This window comes from Schistocerca piceifrons, chromosome X (assembly GCF_021461385.2).
Source record: "Schistocerca piceifrons isolate TAMUIC-IGC-003096 chromosome X, iqSchPice1.1, whole genome shotgun sequence".
Lineage (NCBI taxonomy): Eukaryota > Metazoa > Arthropoda > Insecta > Orthoptera > Acrididae > Schistocerca > Schistocerca piceifrons.
The window spans coordinates 716971952-716991214 of NC_060149.1; the positions used below are offsets into that span (position 1 = coordinate 716971952).

The 19263-nt window shown below is 40.9% G+C and overlaps 1 protein-coding gene across 1 annotated transcript in view; it reads right to left on the reverse strand.

Annotated features, from left to right (window-relative positions):
• LOC124723036 (WASH complex subunit 1-like) overlaps nucleotides 1-17678 on the reverse strand; it is a 79880-nt gene extending 62202 nt beyond the window's left edge. The window contains exons 1-3 of the mRNA XM_047248211.1: nucleotides 17304-17678; nucleotides 13238-13503; nucleotides 4735-4878 (exon numbers count right to left, since the gene is read on the reverse strand). Of these exons, the coding sequence (XP_047104167.1) occupies nucleotides 4735-4878; nucleotides 13238-13471 (378 nt within the window). The 5' untranslated portion in view covers nucleotides 13472-13503; nucleotides 17304-17678. The remainder of the gene's footprint in view (nucleotides 1-4734; nucleotides 4879-13237; nucleotides 13504-17303) is intronic.
• Nucleotides 17679-19263: the final 1585 nt, after the last annotated feature.

Sequence of the window (19263 nt, forward strand, 5' to 3'; positions counted from 1 at the left end):
AATGGGAGCATACTCACTAGTGAGCTTGACATTGCTAAAAGGTGACAATAATACTTCAGGGAACTCCTCAACTGTGAGGAACCTAAAGACCTGTATGAACTTCAGTTTCCTGACATTGCAGATTTAGACTATCCTCCACCCACACTGAAGGAAATAAAGAATCAGATAATGATGCTAAAGAAGAACAAAAGCCCAGGAGAAGATGGAATCCAGGCAGAAATCATTCAAGCTGGAGGGGAGGGACTCCACAAAAAAATTCACCAATTAATCAAGGGGATCCGGATTCTGGAGGATATTCCAGATGATTGGAAGACAGCTGTCATATGCCCTATACACAAGAAAGGTGACAAAATGAATGGCACTAACTACAGAGGAATTGCCCTACTGAATGTCTGCTACAAGATCTTGTCCAACTGTATACTGGATAGAATGCAGCCATTTGCAGAAGAAGTGATTGGTGAATATCATGTCGACAACATCTTTGTGCTGCGACAACTCACCGAAGAGTTGTGAGAGTATGGCGAAGAACTTCACGTGTTCTTCATAGATTTTAAGAAAGCGTATGACTGCATCCACAGGGAGAGCCTGAGGACCTGCCTAACGGAGTTTGGAATGCCTAAGAAAGTCATTAGCCTAGTTGGAATTTGTCTCACTGATTCAAAAAATGAAGTGAAGCTCGGGAACCAACTCGCAGAGAGCTAAGGACAGGGCTGAGACAAGGAGATGGTGTGTCATCGGTATTGTTCAACTTGACACTTGAAAAGATAATGAGAGAAGTCTCTCGTAAAAGCTGTGAGGGTATACCAGTAGGGGGTGAGAAAATCACACATCTCATGTTTCCTGATGATGTGGCCCTGTTGTCCAGATCTAATGAGGAACTAATGAGGATGAGTGAAAACATGGAGGCGGAAGCAAGCAAAATTGTACTCCTTGTGAATAAATCAAAGATGGAATATCTGGTGATGAGCAGGACCCATGCTTATTCAGGAGACCCACTCCAGCCTTTGATAGTTGGAAACCGATCATACAAAAGGGTTTGTGAATTTAAATGTCTGGGTGTAATCTTTACAGAAGATGCAGCATGCGAAGCAGAAATCAAAGCGAGGATCCAAGCCGCCAGCCAATCATACTTTGGTCTCAGTCAGTTTGTTGCACTGCGTGGTCTCTCGAGGCATTTCAAACTCCAGCTGTATAAACAATGACTCAACTCGTAGTACTGTATGGTTGTGAAAGTTGGAGTGTCCGGAAAAAAGACTTGAACAATCTTCTTGTTTTTAATCAGAAAGTCTTAAGGAAAATCTTTGGTCTGGTACAAGATGAGATCACCGGAGAATGGAGGATCAGACATAATTGTGAACCAGACGAAATGTACAATAGACCAAACATTGTAGGACTGATGAGAACCAAATGCCTTGTATGGGCATTACATGTCAGTCAGATGGATAAATGCTGATGGCCTTTGAAAGCTATGGATTATACTCCCTATGGAAGACATCCACTAGGAAGACCAAAGAAGAGATGGAATCCCTGAGCACTTGCTGCAGATTTGAATAGAGAATGATTGGTGCCAGGAGCCACAAAACAGGAGGAGGGGGAACCTTGCAGCAGCGTGCGGTGCTCTGGGCCTACTCATGTAAAGTAAAGTAAAAGTAATTAAAATGACTCAAAAATGCCAGTTTCTCACATAATCGATTTTTCATTTTTCATTACTACTATTTCCAGTAATAAATGAAGACTTCAAAGAAATACTGAAAAGTTCTAATGAAGGTGAATAAGTAGGAGAGGACGATCAAAATGGGGTTGAGGCTGTGGCAGAAATCGGTCTCACTGTCTCCAGCAAAGATGGCAAATGTGGAGGAGAGGGGTGAAGTGACAGCGAGAGCAAAGAGTCACAAGTTGATAAGTTCCCTGCATAGTCGCTTTTCGATGGCATCAATTTTTCATCCACAAAACTAAGGATTCAGCTATTATCCCAAGTTTATAGCACAACAATAAAATTAAAGGTATATGTTTCAAATTTACCATCTCTTCCAAAGAACTCTGTGGATGTTTCCTCCTTATATGACATCATAAGTGCTTCCACCCACTTTTAATCTTTTAATGCAAATAGCGCATTCGTAAAATATTTCCAAACTAGGGATGATGCCATTTTGCAAATCAATCGATGTCCGAGGACGACAGCGAGAATTTGCCGTATAAACAAGGTGGGGGAAAATCTTTCACACTGCACTTTCACACATGCCATCAAACAGGCTACACCAGAGATGGCATTACTGTCTCTGCATTGCTGTACCGATTCTTATGTCGTGCATTTGTTGCTAGTTTCTAACTATAGGTGTAGATATTAAAATAATGCTGATCGATTTTCCCAATTTTTATAATAATCCAATACTTGAGAGCAACGAGAATTTTATGGATAAAGACCACTCACTTTTTAAAAAAGTTTTATTTAAAAACCGAAAATTTTAGTACAGCTGCTGTGGCAAATTGATATGCCGGTTCTTTTACTCTGTTATTAGTAAAAATGAAAAACCTGTTAAACAACTGAAGCACAACAAACACTGAAAAATACCACTTATTCAGAACTAAAGTTTTGGTATCACTTTTAACTGGTCTGTTTTTGCATCCCTACCCCATAGTGCAGCTACCAACAGTGCAACAATGAGTTTTCGGAAACTTTGAGACATTATATGCTCTGGCAATATTTTCTTGAAAGAAATAAAACTAAGCAATCTTGTACAACTTTTTGCACTTCCTTAAGTGAAATAACAAAAAATAAATAAGAGATTTCCTGAACAATTTTCATATGGATAATTAAAAAAACAAAAAACACACAGACGCTTGATAAAATGTAAATTTTACCTTTTTATATTTTTGGAAGTAATTGTGGGATAAACCTGAAACACACAGTGAGGTCATCAGTCCCATCAGACTATGGAAGGATGGGGAAGGAAGTCGGCCATGCCCTTTCAAAGAAACCATCCCAACATTTGCCTGAAGCGATTTAGGGAAATCACGAAAACCTAAATCAGGGTGACCGGACGTGGGTTTGAACCGTCGTCCTAACCACTGCGTCACCTTGCTCGGTAAAGTCAGATAAGGTCTCTTTTATGGCCTAGGCTTACTTTTGCTTCAAGATACTTTAATTTTTTTTTTTTTACAGGTTTCATTAATTTGATGTAGAAAGTCACGTGAAAAACTACAATGGCTGTCAGATGATGTCACTGATGGGATTGTTTGGGATGAAATTTTGATAAGGCAGAAACCAAAAACTTACACTTTTCAAATGTGATCACCTCAAACTATTAGAGCTATGAAAAAGAGAAAACTATATGTTTTATAGAATTCCTTATTCCATTTCATTTTTTATAAAAGAATTTTGTAGAGTTGAAAGCTGTAGAGGTGTTTAAAAAACAAAAAAAACAAAAATTATTCATTTCAAGTTTTTCTGACTCAAGCTCATTTCTTGGTCATGAAAACTTTTGATATTACCTTCCACAAAGAGTATTAATCAATTTTAGAACATAATAAAAGACATCAGATTTAAGTACCAAAAGAATATGGGCCCCATTTTCAATGCACCTCCACTTTTTTGTTTTTAGGGTCTTATATGCTCACTTTGCAAACCCAAATCTAGTTTTTAAGTGGTTTACAATATAGTCTTTCTAATGAAAAATGCTTTAAAAAGAGTTTGCAAAAGACTTTTTTGTAAAAGTGGTTAAAAAATAGCTGTTCTTAGAAAAATCATCAACTTTGTCCTCACCTTGTAAACTATTGGAAGGCACATGAAGATGAAATTTTATATTGTAAGATCTTGTATTGGTAAGTTATAACTTGCATGGTTTCAGGTTTATAATAATAATAATAATAATAATAATAATAATGCATCATGATTTGAATGAAATGAGGTACAGAAAAGTCAGCTTTCTGCAAAATTGAGCTCGCATCAAATTGTCAAAATTCTGTCAAGTCTCGTGTGATTTTTCCAACTGTAATATCACGATCCTGACCAGCCATAATTAGAATTTGATGTGAGCCTGCACGTGGTTTGAAAGGCAATATGAATTATCAGCTGTCCACTGAAAACATTGCAGCCAAATAACCCTATATAAAGCAATCACGTCTGTATCTTACAATTAAAAGTGGCCTTGCTTCATAGTATTAAAGCTAAGATTTTTTTTATTTTAATTTTTGTGTGGGCCCCTAGGTTGCAACCTATATAGCCTGCACATGAATGTGGCCCTTTCATGAATAATGAATAACCAATATAATTAACATAAATTATACCCTTGACCTAGTAACATAACAAATCTGATCACACTAATCCTTTGTCAATAGCTACACAGGGTTAGTCTTAGCTCCTCCCGAACAGGCCGTGAAGGCCCAATGGTACCGACCGGCCACCATGTCATCCTCAACCCATAGGCGTCGCTGGATGCAGATATGCAGGGGCATGTGGTCAATACACTGCTGTCCTGGCCGAATGTCAGTTTCCGAGACCGAAGCCACTACTTCTCAATCAAGTAGCTCCTTGGTTTACCTCACAAGGGCTGAGTGCACCCCACTTACCAACAGGACTTGGCAGACCGGATGGTCATCCATCCAAGTGCTAGCCCAGCCCAACAGCGCTTAACTTTGGTGATCTGACGGGAATCGGTGTTACCACTGCGGCAAGGCCGTTGGCTACACAGGGTTATTCTATCATTACAAATTTTCAAAATAAATTGCACTTACCTGCAACTCAGAAGCATCCGGATGCTGATGTTTAGATTTGATATTTATATCAGAATATTTAAATTCCAATGGTTTGGTTATGTTGAATATGGACTCATAATTTTTGTGAACATCTTTAGCTGGATACTTAGCACTGGAAAGGACCTGACAAAAAAAATAGGCAACTGCATTAAAATACGAACACGCAATACTAAGATGCATCAGGTAATAGATTGCTGATACTCTCTGAAATTCTGAAGATAGATTAGAAAATACACACACACACACACACACACACACACACACACACACACACACACACGAGAGAGAGAGAGAGAAGGGGGGGATAATAACCACTGCAATTCAGCAGACATTACATGAAAAGTGTGGAAGTGGTGTGATGATGCAACAAATAGGTGAGGTGTCACAATCTTCCACTGTTTCACTGAACATTACAAACACTGATGATAGAGTAAGGTTTCCCATTGTATTTTGCCGTAACAACAGCTCGATCTGCTGCTGTTGTACCTAATATATTCAAGTCCCAGTATAAAAGCACAGGTTGTCATCTAAGGGAGAAAAGCACATCTAGTAATAAGTATCCCTTTGAAAAGCACTGTATATGGCACACTGATGAAAAAGAGCATTATGAAACTGAGAACAGTACTTCAGTTAAGAAGACATCACACTTATATTGTGTGCACCACCTTTAGTGTTGATAATAGCCTCCATTCACCAAGGAATACTGTCCACAAGTTTCTTCAAGCATGCCATATCTATCTGGAGCTGCTCACTGATGATTAGATTCCACAGGGCCACCAAATTGTGGGGATGTCTAATATTATGTTTCACCACCTGTTCAAAATAGTCTCAGATATTTTCTGTGGTACTGAGATCAGTTGAATTTGCAGGTCAGTCGAGATGCAACAGGGTGCCCAAGTGTTCACCAAGTCGGTGAAGTATGTATGCAGCCCTGTGACAACAGGGCTGTTATCTTGGAAGACATGGGTGTCCCACACCATACTCATCACGGAGATGTAGAAAACCAAGCAAAGTTTTGTCACGGAGAATGTTGAAACTAATATCTTGGTTCTTGTTCATGGTCACTGAATGTCGGTTGGTTGGTTTAAAAGAGGGGGAAAGGGACCAAACTACGAGGTCATCGGTCCCTTGTTCCTAATAAAACAATGCCACAAGTGTGAGAATAAAACAGACGAGACATATAACAAAAAACTGAAAGAAAAGAAAGACCACAAGAACGAAGGAAAGGCAACGAATACTAAAAGGAACAAAAAGATGACAAGAAAACAACAGAGAGATGGAGGAAACAGTTAGAACAGAGTAAAACAAGGAAGCAGATTACAGTGGCTGGCCAACCACAAAAATAAAAAGGAAAAAACTTCCACCCTAAAAGCACTAGGTTGGAGGACACAGAGTGACAAAGGACATGCGCTAAAACTCAGATCGAATGATAAAACCCACCCTCATGAATGAAACATAAAACCAAATTTGCTGATGAGGCGTTGTCTGCTAAAATCAATGATACTGAGTGTGGCAACCGCAAATGAAGTCGCAGGGCAGCCAAAGAAGGACATAGCAAAAGAATATGGGCCACTGTCAACCGGGCGCCGACCGACACTGAGGTGGGTCTTCACGGCGCAGGAAGAAACCATGGGATGGCCAATACGGAGCCAGCAGAGAACCACGCAGTCCCTTCAAGATGCCCTCATCGAGGACTTCCACACATTCGTGATCCCCTTAATGGCTCGCAGTTTGTTGTGCACACTGAGATTTTGCCATTCCATCTCCCAAGGCTGAAAAACTTTGCAGCGTGATAATGAACGCAAGTCAGTTGCAGGGATGCCCATCTCCAGAAGTGGTTTCCATGTAACCTGTTTGGCCAGCCTGTCAGCAAGTTCATTTCCTGGGATTCCGATGTGACCAGGGGTCCATATGAACACCACTGAACGACTGGACCGTTCCAGGGCATAGACGGACTCCTGGATGGACGCTACCAAAGAATGGCGAGGGTAGCACTGGTCAATAGTTTTCAGACTGCTCAAGGAGTCAGTATATAAAAGAAAAGACTCCCCGGGGCATGAACGGAGATACTGAAGTGCATGAGAAATGGCCACCAGCTCTGCAGTGAATACACTGCAGCCATCGGGTAAGGAATGCTGTTCAATATGGCCCCCATGAACTTAGGCAAAGCCAACACGACCATCACCCATCGAGCCGTTGGTGTAAACCACTTTAGAGCCGCCGAACACATCAAGAATCGAGAGGAACTGACAGCGGAGAGCCTCAGGGTGCAGGGTTAATGGAGTCCTTCGGGCCACACAAACGGTCCAGACGAAGCTGTGGCCGAGGTGTACACCATGGAGGCGTACAGGAACGGACCGCGAGTAGAAGTGGTAAAGGGTAGGACTCAAGTCCAGAGAGAAGGGACTGCATGCGAACCGCAATTATTAGCCCCAACCTAGGTCACCAATGTGGGAGATAGACTGCTGCGGGCAGGAAAAGGAGATGGTAGTTAGGATGCTCAGGAGAACTACAAATGTGTGGTGCGTAACTGGCGAGTAGTAATGCATGTCTGATCTGCAATGGAGGGACCCCAGCCTCCACCAGTATGCTGGTCACCGGACTTGTGCTAAAAGCTCCTGTCGCTAGTCGAACCCACAGTGGTGCACAGGGTCGAGAAAATGCAATGCTGAGGGTGCTGCCGAACCATAAACCACACTCCCATAGTCCATTCGGGATTGGACAAGGCCTCTGTAGGGCGGCAGCAGTGTAGAGCGATCTGCACCCCAATTGGTGTTGCTCAGGCAATGGAGGGCATTGAGGTGTTACCAGCACTTCTGCTTAAGCTGACGAAGATGAAGAAGCCAAGTCAATCAAGCGTTGAAAACCATTCCTAAGAATCGGTATGTCTCCACTACAGTGAGTGGATCGTCATGAAGGTACAGTTCTGGGTCTGGATGAATGGTACAACGCCGACAGAAGTGCATGACACACAACTTTGCAGCTGAAAACTGGAAGCCGTGGGCTAGAGCGCATGACTGTGCCTTGTGGATGGCTCCCTATAGGCGACGCTCAGCAACACCAGTACTGGAGCAGCAGTATGAAATGTAGAAGTCATCTGCATACAGAGGTGAGACGGAGGGCCCGACAGCTGCTTCTAGACCATTAATGGCCACTAAAAATAGACAGACACTCAATACAAAGCCCTGCGGGACTCCATTCTCCTGGATATGGATGGAACTATAGGAGGCACCAACTTGGACATGGGAAGTATGAAGCGACAGGAAGTTTTGGATAAAAATCGGGAGCGGGACCCAGAGACCTCACTCATACAATGTGGCAAGGATATGTCGTCACCAGGTAGTGTCGTATGCTTTACGTAAGTCAAAAAAGACAGCAAGCAGTGTTGCCATCTGGAAAAGGCTGTTCGGATGGCAGAATCAATGAACACAAGATTATCAGCAGTAGAGCGACCCTGGCGGAAGCCACCCTGACATGGGGCCAGTAGGCCACGTGACTCCAGGACCCAACCTAACCACCGACATTCCACATATTCCAGCAGCTTACAAATAATATTGGTGAGGCTGATGGGCCAATAGCTATCCACATCAAGCGGGTTTTTACTGGGTTTGGGCACTGGAATTATGGTGTTCTCCCACCATTGCAGTGGAAAGACGCCACCGCACCAGATCCAGTTGAAGATGATGAGAGATGTTCAATAGCTATGACAGTAGAAAATTCTTGTTTTTGAGTCCAGAAAGCTCCATGCAACCGAAAGTGCAGATCATTTTGCCATTTTCATTGCGAAATTGCCGGCTTATTCATGTCTGGGGTAATAATAGAGGGCTGTTTGCCTGGGTTGTCTGTTAGCGTAGTGAAAGGTGTTTGCTACTGCATGGGAGGTAGACCATCAGCAAAGCAATTTTAAGAAATTCTCGCGCCCCCAATTCGTTTTATTGCTACCTTTATTCTGTACCGGCAACCTGTGGATGTCAATGTGAAGATCTTGTAGGATTTCATACTTGTTACTGCCTACTTTTTCCGCTTCTGTCAACAATTGAATTGAGTTACATGTGGCACTGAATGATTTTTAACTGAATTTTGTTATGAATCTTCACGCATTACTGAATTTGCACACTTTCATGGTAGGTCAGCAACGATATTCCAGTATGACTGGTCCGAACATTGACACAGACCGTTTCGCGGCCGAATGCGCATAATATTTTGCTAATTCATAATGATCTGGGGTACTTTGTCTTACTAAAACAGTTATCTTATCTTGAAAAGCTGAAATTCCTTTTTATTAGTACAGTTCATACCAATTACAGTTTCTTCTTTCATTTACTTTTTATATTTACGTGTTGTGTTTAACACAATAATCAGCATTAATATGGTCTTGCATGTGATGAATACAGTCTGACAAAGTTCGGATAGTTTGTCAAATTCACACTTATGTTGGTAGCACTTCGTTTCCTTGCCTGTTATGCTGTGTAGCAGACTTTAAAGCTGTGTGGATCAGCACAAGGAAAAGGCGAGGGGTCTCGCTTGTTTTGTGCACGACTGTGTACCTTGCCACTCTAAATTGGCGCGCAGCTCATCGTCAGACTGCAAAAGAATGTCCCTGTGAAATATGATACCCTGGACCATATTTAAGCTCTTACGGGGCGTGATGGTTACAGAAGCATCCCTCAGCTTGTCACAAGCGAGTAACGCCCATGACTCAGCAGAGGATGCTGTTTTGATCAAGACCGACCCTGACCGCATTTTGGATAAGCCCTCCACCTCCCAGAACTTGTCCTCTAAATTCTCAACAAGAAACTGAGGTGTCATCATCATGAAAGATTCCCCAGGTACTGGGGCAAATAAGATCCGCTGCCATACTTAGCCTGACATCCCTCCCTTTGTGTGGCCAGGGAGGGGAACGATTTGGGGTCATACTTCTGTGTGTTGACTTGAGCTCGTGAATGCTTAGGGACTGCTGGTGTTTCACCACCAGTAAGAGATGATGGACTATGCTTAATTGCGTGTCATCCACCCTGATGCCACCCGCTCCGACCAGGGGACCTCCCCACGGGCGCCACCCAGCTGCAGCAAAGGCCACCTGGCAGGATGGCCTTTGCTAGGAGTCCCAATGCCCCAGGGGGATGGGCATACATGGGTAGTTAACGGCGCAGGCATCAGCAGAGTGATCCCTGTGTGATCAGGGGCAGCCCCACCACAACGGATTGGCTACTGTGCTGGATATCAGGTGCAAAGAAGTCCATGGTCATCGTCGTTGCAGAAAGCGACACTGCATAGTGCATGGTGGAAAACGCACCCAGGAAGGTGTCCTCACCCAAGAGATGGAGAATGGGCGGGACTGCAATGCGATGATGAGAAAGTGGGCTCAAGTTCTCAATGCACGATCGGCACAATGCACCATGTAAGGTGCTCTTCCCCAGTTGGCTCGCACTTCAGGAAAATTTTGAAGAATGGAGGTCAAACCCTACAGGGAACCGTCACATAAAGGCCGAAACGTGTGAAACTCCTTTTAGTCACCTCGTACGACAGGCAGAAATACCTCGGACCTATTCTTACCCCGGGACCCGCAGGGGGATAACTGAATATGTGGCCCCAAGTCACAGAATGAAAAACACCTCCAAAACATCACAGACTTTCCTCTGGCCTGAACTAAATCCTCCACAACACCATGTATGTCCGCCAACAGTGCACTCTGTGCCTTGCATCATTTGGAAAAAAACAGAAGGGACAAAATCATAACTCTGGATTACACAATTTCCTCTAGTCAGTTACTGCCGAGTTTCTGTGTTGTTTGCCCCAATGAAGATGTGCTGCTTTTCTGGTGCAATGGTCTTTTGCAGGGTATCTAACTTCAAATATCCACAACATGCAGTTCCTTTCTCAATGTTCGTTCTGAAACTAGTTGGGAAAGACCTACATTCACTGATGGCAGCAATTCCTGTTGGGTTCGAAACCTATTGTAATTGACAAGGCATGACACACGTATCCAGTCCCTGTAGATCAGGATCTTTTAATGCCTACTGCCCTTATGCCTTGTTATGTGGCTGGGAGTGGTACAGTTTTCCTTGTACGTACATTGGACAGTTTGCATTGATACACAAACAAATCTAGCAACTTCATTCACAGTGTACCCAGGTGCACATCTAAACACTAGATCATTTCCACCATTCTGTCACATCTCCATGTTGACCAATCTCACTGCACTGATTCCACAAGACCAACTAGCACATACACACACTACTTCAGCCGGCTGCGGTGGTCTCGTGGTTCTAGGCGCGCAGTCCGGAACCGTGCGACTGCTGCGGTCGCAGGTTTGAATCCTGCCTCGGGCATGGATGTGTGTGATGTCCTTAGGTTAGTTAGGTTTAAGTAGTTCTAAGTTCTAGAGGACTGATGACCACAGCAGTTGAGTCCCATAGTGCTCAGAGCCATTTGAACCATTTGAACACCACTTCACTGATTATGATTTATGTCAATAATTAAGTGTTACATGACTATATGGCAGCAGTTTTACAAAATCTACAGTGCTAATCCAATTCCATCATGGTGGATAGCATCATCTGTCTTAAAGAATTTTGCTTTCCTGATCAGTAAACTGCACCACTTCAGTTAAAACTAAACTGAATAATTTGTAATTGTGAATACTAGTTAACACCAGTGCTGTAGACTGTTTCTGTCACTGCTTTCTCAATCATCACATACACTCCCAACTTCACTGGGCAGTATCCACGAAGCAAGGAAGTGGACTCACATTAAAAGATGACCCTGACATTAGGCAAAATTTTTGTCACTTACTCTGAAGGCACAAGGATCCTATGGTTATAACTTACTCAACCTTGAGTGCTACACAATATTACATGATTCACAATCACTTATGTGGCGAATCAATTGGGTAATTCCAGTAATGGTCTGTCTGACAATATCATCATGGGTAGTACGAAGTGCAAGACAATCTTATATGAGGCAGTGAAAAACAATATAGCATGTGATAAGGGGTTGTTGTCTAGTGGCTGGTTTCTTCAAACTCCCCAGTCCAGCGCTACTCCATGCTCAAGTTGTCTAAGCTTCTTTCTCTCTAAGAAAAGAAGCAAGTACTACTTTTAAACACGGGCACATAAATCCACACTGCAATGTAAACTTTGCTTTCTTCACATCATTTGCCTATTTAGAAAAATTGAACTGTGATTTGTTCTTCCAGATAAGTGACGATTTTGCAGTGGAGAGAAGAGTGGTAAAATAAATTTCAGATATCTTTGTAGGTCTGATATTCCCATGCTACAGTTATCTTCACTGATTTTCTATGGCTTTGACTGATTTCATTTATTCTTTGGTTCTTTTCATTACCTGCACCTCCTTTGATAAGAGTAGCTGTGATGAAAGGGTACATTAGGACACTCAATTTCCTGGAAAGATCTATGGTATAAACCTTATGGGCAAAAAACTTATATCAGTTATTTGATTTTGACAACTAGATGTGACACCAGGTGCACAAAAATGTATTCACTTAAAGGTCGCATGAAAGAACATGTCTTCTCACATACTTCAGCTACCATCATTTCAATGAATTAAAACCTGCATGTCTGACTGTAGTATCTATTTTGTGTGCATCTGGACTGCATCTCCCACAAGTTACTTTCCCCTTTCATATTAAAAAAATGTGACCAAACCCTTGACATTGATCCTCTTCAGAATGCTTTTTTCCTTACATAGCAAAAGCCTCCTGCCTCCCTGCACACACTCCTATCAGCCCCCCTTTCCACTCTACACCCTTCCCCCACACAACATTTTAAAATACACTTTTCCAAGACTACCACTTAGCCAAACTCCACACAGCTTCACACGTTTTTGTTACTTGTCCCAAACTCTTCATTCTACCAACGTGTTCTGTGAATTATTGTTGGGTTCCATATTGGTCTGCAGCAATAATCAAGCAAAATACATGGCTTCCCAGGCAGATTCCACACAACTCAGTAAGCTTAATGTAACTGATCTATGGGGTGTTGTCTATTGGAGATAAAATACTCTGTGTTAACAACTATTTCACTAGTTTTCAAGTTGTTCACCATAAGCTGCAGATATCTGCGTCGTCCCCAAACTCCAGCTCCTTGATCTCAGAAATACAATATATTCCACCCTTAGGTCACAAAATGGTAGTTGAGGCATTAATGGGATTTATAGGGTTTATGGGCTGTCAGCATAAACTAAACTACAAGCCCAACTCAGCCACTTCTGGCCAATGGGTTGGGGAATTTACGTTTGAAACCACTACAAAATAGACTCATAAATTAGAACAATTACACAGATGATCTAATACATGGCAACAGATTAAAACTTAGTCAATGGTAACTAACTCCTGCACATCAGTTGTGCCATAACAGGGATGAGAGTACCTTTTATAAACAAAAACAGAGACAACAAACACAAAATAGTTTAAATAATTCATAATTTTTAGTAGTTCACAATGTGGAAAACTGCTACTCACTTTAGTTGCTTTTTTACTTCCAGTCAGTTTGTTTACTTTAGCATTGGCCACAGCTGCTCTCTGCTTCAGCTCATTTAGTTTCATCTTGCTCTTCGATATCTTTGAGTCGATCCGTTGTAACATGTCACTCACAACATTATTCAAATAATCTAAGGCATCTGCAATTTGGATTATCATTTCTTCTTGACGAAGATCACAATGGACAGTTGGCATTTCATAGCTAACCAGCCCCATTTCTTCTTATTTATTTCTTCTTTTTCTTTGAGCTATAAGAAAAATGGTAAAATGATTAATTCTCCATAAAAGTGAAAAGAAATACTAAATATCAGTATGCCTGCTATTATTCAGGAGAGCTTGCCCACATCAAACTATCTAAATTAAAGTTTTAATAAATCATCACAGAGTTACTGCTACAATATAAACACTTGAAAAAGCTTCACACACACACACACACACACACACACACACACACACACACACACACACACACATTATTCGGTCTACAACTTTGCTTCTGCTGTTTTGCAATAGACGGCAGTAGCGGCAAATAGGATTCAGGTGGTTGGTCATAGGTGTAATACAATAAGCTTAGGCATCTGTAAACATAATGCCATAAAAATATTATTCAATTTGTGATTGCATTGTAAGGTTATTCTCGATTAAGTATGTTAACTTACATCCATTTGGCCATTTGCGGGAAGTTTTAATTTTCTGCTATAACAAGAAGAAATCTGTGGCTGTGGATCTTAAAATGCTGGGTAAGACGAATGGTGAGGGAACTATTAGTGGAAGAACATGCAGAGAATGTTTTCAACGTCTTAAGAACAGTGATTTTGATGTCTATGACCAGCACGGTGTGGGAAGACAGAACGTTTTCATGGCTACTGAAACAGATGAAGACAGCCACAGGACTTCATTATCAAAAGCAATTGATGCGTTTGAGCCCAGCACTGAAACACAAACGGCCACAATACAGTTATAGACATGTAAAGGTAATTTCGCAGCAGGTCAGTGCTCGACCCCATGTCACAAAACCCGTCAAAATATACATGGAAACATTGAATTGACAAGTCCTATCCCTCACGCCGTATTCTCCATACATTGCTGACTACCACCTTCTTCGATCAGTGGCATACAGTCTGGTTGACCAGCACTTCCGAACATATGAACAAGTGCAAAATTGAATCGATTCATGGATCCCCACAAAAGACACCCAGTTCTTCCGCCACGGGATTCGTATGCTATCCAAAAGATGGGAAAATGTAGTCACCAGAGATGGGCAATATCTGTAAACCATAAGTTGTAGGATCATCTCATCAGAACAGAAAGCTACAAATCATCAGGCTATGTCCTACACAAAGACAAATGAGAAACACCTCATCTCCTCTAAATGGGTAGGAAGAGGCACACCACTGTCAACTGGTTGGCTTTACTAGGAGGAGCTTATTGTACATCTCTCCTAGGCATACTTATTGTTACCCGTATACGACACTACACAGTGAGACAATAGAATGTAGGGGACAAAACACTGAGCCCCAAGTTTTTTGGTGCATGCTTTCTCAACTGCAATAACTGCTATTCTTTTCCCTGAATTAACATTTGTCCTGGAAGCCAGGAGAATTTATTACCCTCCTTCATGAGGCTTTGTGGATGGAAGAGGATGTCCTGCATTTCCTCTGTTATTTTAACTTCCAAGTATATGCATTGAATAGTTTGATGGGCACTCCTTAGGCAGAGCAGATGGGCAATATAATAGCCCAATGAAGCCTCTCATGTATTGTGGATACTATCAGGGGAAAACCATAGAGAAGCCAAGAATATGCTCATATAATACTTCACAAAACATCAAATTAAAAATATATGTAACAGAAACAAGCTTATTGTTCACAAATAAATTGTGAGACTGGTTTTAAAACAAAAGGAGAAACAGTTTGAACTCCAGAGGAGTAAAGTATTAGTAAGCCTAAATCATCATGAAAAACTGCCACCAGTTGGCAACAGTGGCTTTCTAGCCTCAGCCAAAAAACTTTGTACAATGCTGGTATTGTGGGCATATATTGCCAACACAATCCCTTCGGGTGAATACCATCGTTGCTATTTAGATAGGTAGGCCTCACTGCTCATTGCAGAGGGCACTCTTAATCTAGCCAGAATCACACACAAGCCTTCTAGAACTGGAGTAAACATGCGTCTGTGTTAACCATGACAACTTTAAATCAAGTATGAGACCCAGAAACATCATGTTAATTGTGTACCTCACTTGCAAATTTTTTATATTATAAATACAATGAGAAACCTGCCTCTTCAACCCACACCTCCAAGTTCTTAAATGAGAGCTACAACTGAAGTCGCATCTCCTTAGAAGTGGGGGAAAAATGTTACAGGGTAAAATATATATATAAATATTTTTACAGCAGAGAAAACTAAAATCAGTCACAACTGTTTCCTCCCAAGAATTCTTGTTTCTGGCAGTAAAATATTTCTATTCTCTGTAAAATCAGCTCACAAATTGCTATTTAAATTCAGGATGCATTAAAAATTGGTCTGTAATTTTAAAGCAGAAATTTCTTGTTCTTCATCTCATCTTCTTCACTTCAAGCATAAGGGCTTTCTTTTGTTTTGCCTGTTACAGTACCCAGTTTTTTGGGTACTATTAGTAATTGGGAGAATTCATATGGCCAGCTTATGGGGGTTGTGCAAGTATAGTTGGATGGTGGGGGCTCCTACTTTGCAGCCTTCCAACCTGTCCAATTTTCTTTTAAGGCAGTTGACATCACATCAGCTGAGAAGAGTGCTCCACCTACCATCTTCAAAGGATGCCATGGGTCTGATGATGGTCATGTGACATGGCCGAAACCGGTCACCTATGTTCTTGTAGCATACGTTGTGCGATTAAGACTGAATTTTAGAAAGAAAAAAAAATTTAAAGTTCTTTTAAGGGTTTACTCTCCTAGGAAGCTTGACTTTCCTATGCCCAAGAGTCCTACCTAAATTTCACTTATAGCTGGAGATGACAGGAAAAAGGACACAGTAAGGAGAGGTTTCATATAGGAGAAAGGGACCAATAGGCCATTGTGGGACACACTTTGTCTGGCTTGGGTGACCCTTTCAGTAGCTAAGCTACCATCGGTGTGGCCCTCAGGATCCAAAGCATACAAACCACCTCACCTACATGGACAGTGGTATGTTAAGGCTGTCCCCCCCCCCCCCCCCCCTGAGGAGTGGACAACTACAACAATTGAACAAACATGTATATTTACATGTCACATAATACTGTTTTGTTGTAGAATTGTTTTTGCGACACACACACACACACACACACACAACAACAACAACAACAACAACAACAACAACGGAGGAGGAGGAGGAGGAGGAGGAGGAGGAGGAAAGAGAGGTAACAGAAGAAAGCTTTAACTCTGCTGAAACATAAAAACATGCTCATGAGTCAGCCTTCCAGCTTACATATTTTTATTGTGAAAACCTTGAAGCCTATGTAGTCGCTTGCAATTAGTATAGGCAACTTAACAATAAACTAAATTGATGCTTCATAGACATCAAAGGCTAGAAGCACTAAATGTGGTTAACATCATTAAGCGCTTGGACACTGCACTTCGTGTGCAGTACCTGAAATGCTCAGGTTCTTATATCTGTTATTCTTGCTGCTATGCAGTAGTGCGTAACACTATTCATGATTAGCAATTTGAATGTCAATCGTTTATGCAACTTAGTGGCAAACACAGTTCATATGTTCGGGTAAATAACAGAACACTGACACTTCTTGCGACTGCAAATACTATGCCACACTTAAACGCAACGGGAAAGAATTACAATCAACGCAGAAGTAAACTACTTGCGTCCAAAGGAGTAACAGCAACAAATTTTCCAGTAATCCTTCTCATAAGTTTGCGGGGACATGTGGTACACGCTGTGCGCTAATGTTTAACGCGTATTTTTAATTTTGTACAGACTTTGTCGTGTATGTTTTAAAGCTGGTGTGTAGTTATCGGCACCTCGTACAATGGGATATTAAATGAACCTGGGACCAATAATTAACAAGTACAATTACCTTTCTATGCTGGCACTATTACATAATTAATGTATTGGCATCACGTTATGCTGTACATTAATGACGTTTGACAATCCGCAAACGTCAGGCGGAGCTGTTTCGCGAAAACTTATACCATACAATACATCAAAACAGACGATGACCGAACAGAACTCTGGGTACGCAAGTTTTTGTTGACATGTCAACTTCAAGCAATGTTCCACTTCACTTTGCTCCGTTCAAAGATACACAGACAAGGCAGTTCGGAATGTGTGAGTTATGTGATAATACTTTTATGCTGAGGAAGAATTTATGTGCATTCATTCGGCAACGCCACAGCATGAATGTAAAGTTAGGTCAATATAAAAGAAAACCGTATGTAAAATTTGTGACAAAACGTTTTAGCTGCACTAGATCTCCACATCAAAATTGATGTCATAGGGCAAAGACTGCAATTTATACCGTGGCCTCTTGTGTTGGCAATGACTGCTCTCAGTGTCATATCTGTATTTAAAAAAGTTGAAAAATTCCCATTTGATTGACAGTGAGAAATAGATGGACATCAAATAGTGTGCTTGATAGCTGAAACCTCTTGGCTGATGGTCCTCAACCAATAAGTGAAATGACCGAGTCATCATAAACTGGGTTGATGCGAACAGGATTAGGCAGAAACCTGATAGATACAGCCCCACAAAATGTCGAGCAAGTTACTTGCGTAAGTTAGAACGAACAGAGATAAGAAAGAGATACTAAAGAAAAATTCAGAACTGCAAATGACACTCGAGTGCACTAGATTTTCAGAGGTGAAAAATTAAGAAGAGAAGGAAACAATTATCTGAGTAGAGAGAACCGCTTACCTGAGCCTAAACTGACAATATTTGGTGAACTTTGACTGTGAACTACAAATAATGATTATATAATTGTTGAATTTAAAGCTAAGCACGAAACTGATTATGTATGTAAACTTGTATCTTGCCCAAAATAATACTGTGAGTTTGAAATAAGCTTTCTTCAAAAGATATGGAATGTCATAGGAAATTTTGTTTTCCTCAGTGTGCTGGATGTATTCATTGTTTCCAAATCAGACATTACAACGACCTTACCCAAGCCCAGAGGCCATGCAAAAAAAATGCCAAAAAGTTTATTATCTATCGATGTAAACCTTGATTTTTCAGCATTGAGTCAATCCATATGAAGTGGTCCAGTGATGGTTGCTTGACCATTTTTAAATATTTTAATTTTTTGATATGTGATTGCCCTATATTTGAGACGTTCAAAACAGTTTTTTAAAATAATTTGTCTTGTAACTTTACTGGATGGCGGCCATCTTTATTTGTAGGTGCGTGACAATTATTCAGTCTGGAGACATTAGCGAAAATTGGAATATCTCTGCACTCGTTTAAGTTACAACACAGCAACTGACATGATTGTTTTTATAAAAGTGTCCTCTACAAAACTGTCTATTACACAAAACATCCTAAATTCAAAATTAACCAGTCAAAATGATCTCCAAAGCTACATACCCAAATATTCAAAAATCCACTTTTTAGTGATTTATGAGAGTCTATTTTTTTCCTACAATTAGATATCGTACACTACTAGCCTCATATAGAGCAAGAACACTTACAAATGTTTCCTTAATTTTTTTAGAAATTTTTGAAATTTGAAAATTTTCAATTTTTGTAAATATTGGTGTTAGTTATCTCAGGTGAGACGGTACACAAAAAATATTATTTTTGCACAGTTTGTACACCTACATGATAGCAATGTACTTTTAAAATTTCAACATTGATATCTGACTCAGAACAAAGATATGCATTTTTGAAAATGAGGAAATAATTCACATTACTCTACAGCTGATATTACAGCTGTTGCCTATTTAAATGGTTTATTTTTCATTGTAATAAAATTTAATTGTGACATATATTTAGTTAACACTATCACCCAATAATCATTTAGTTTATTTATTTTTAATATTGCA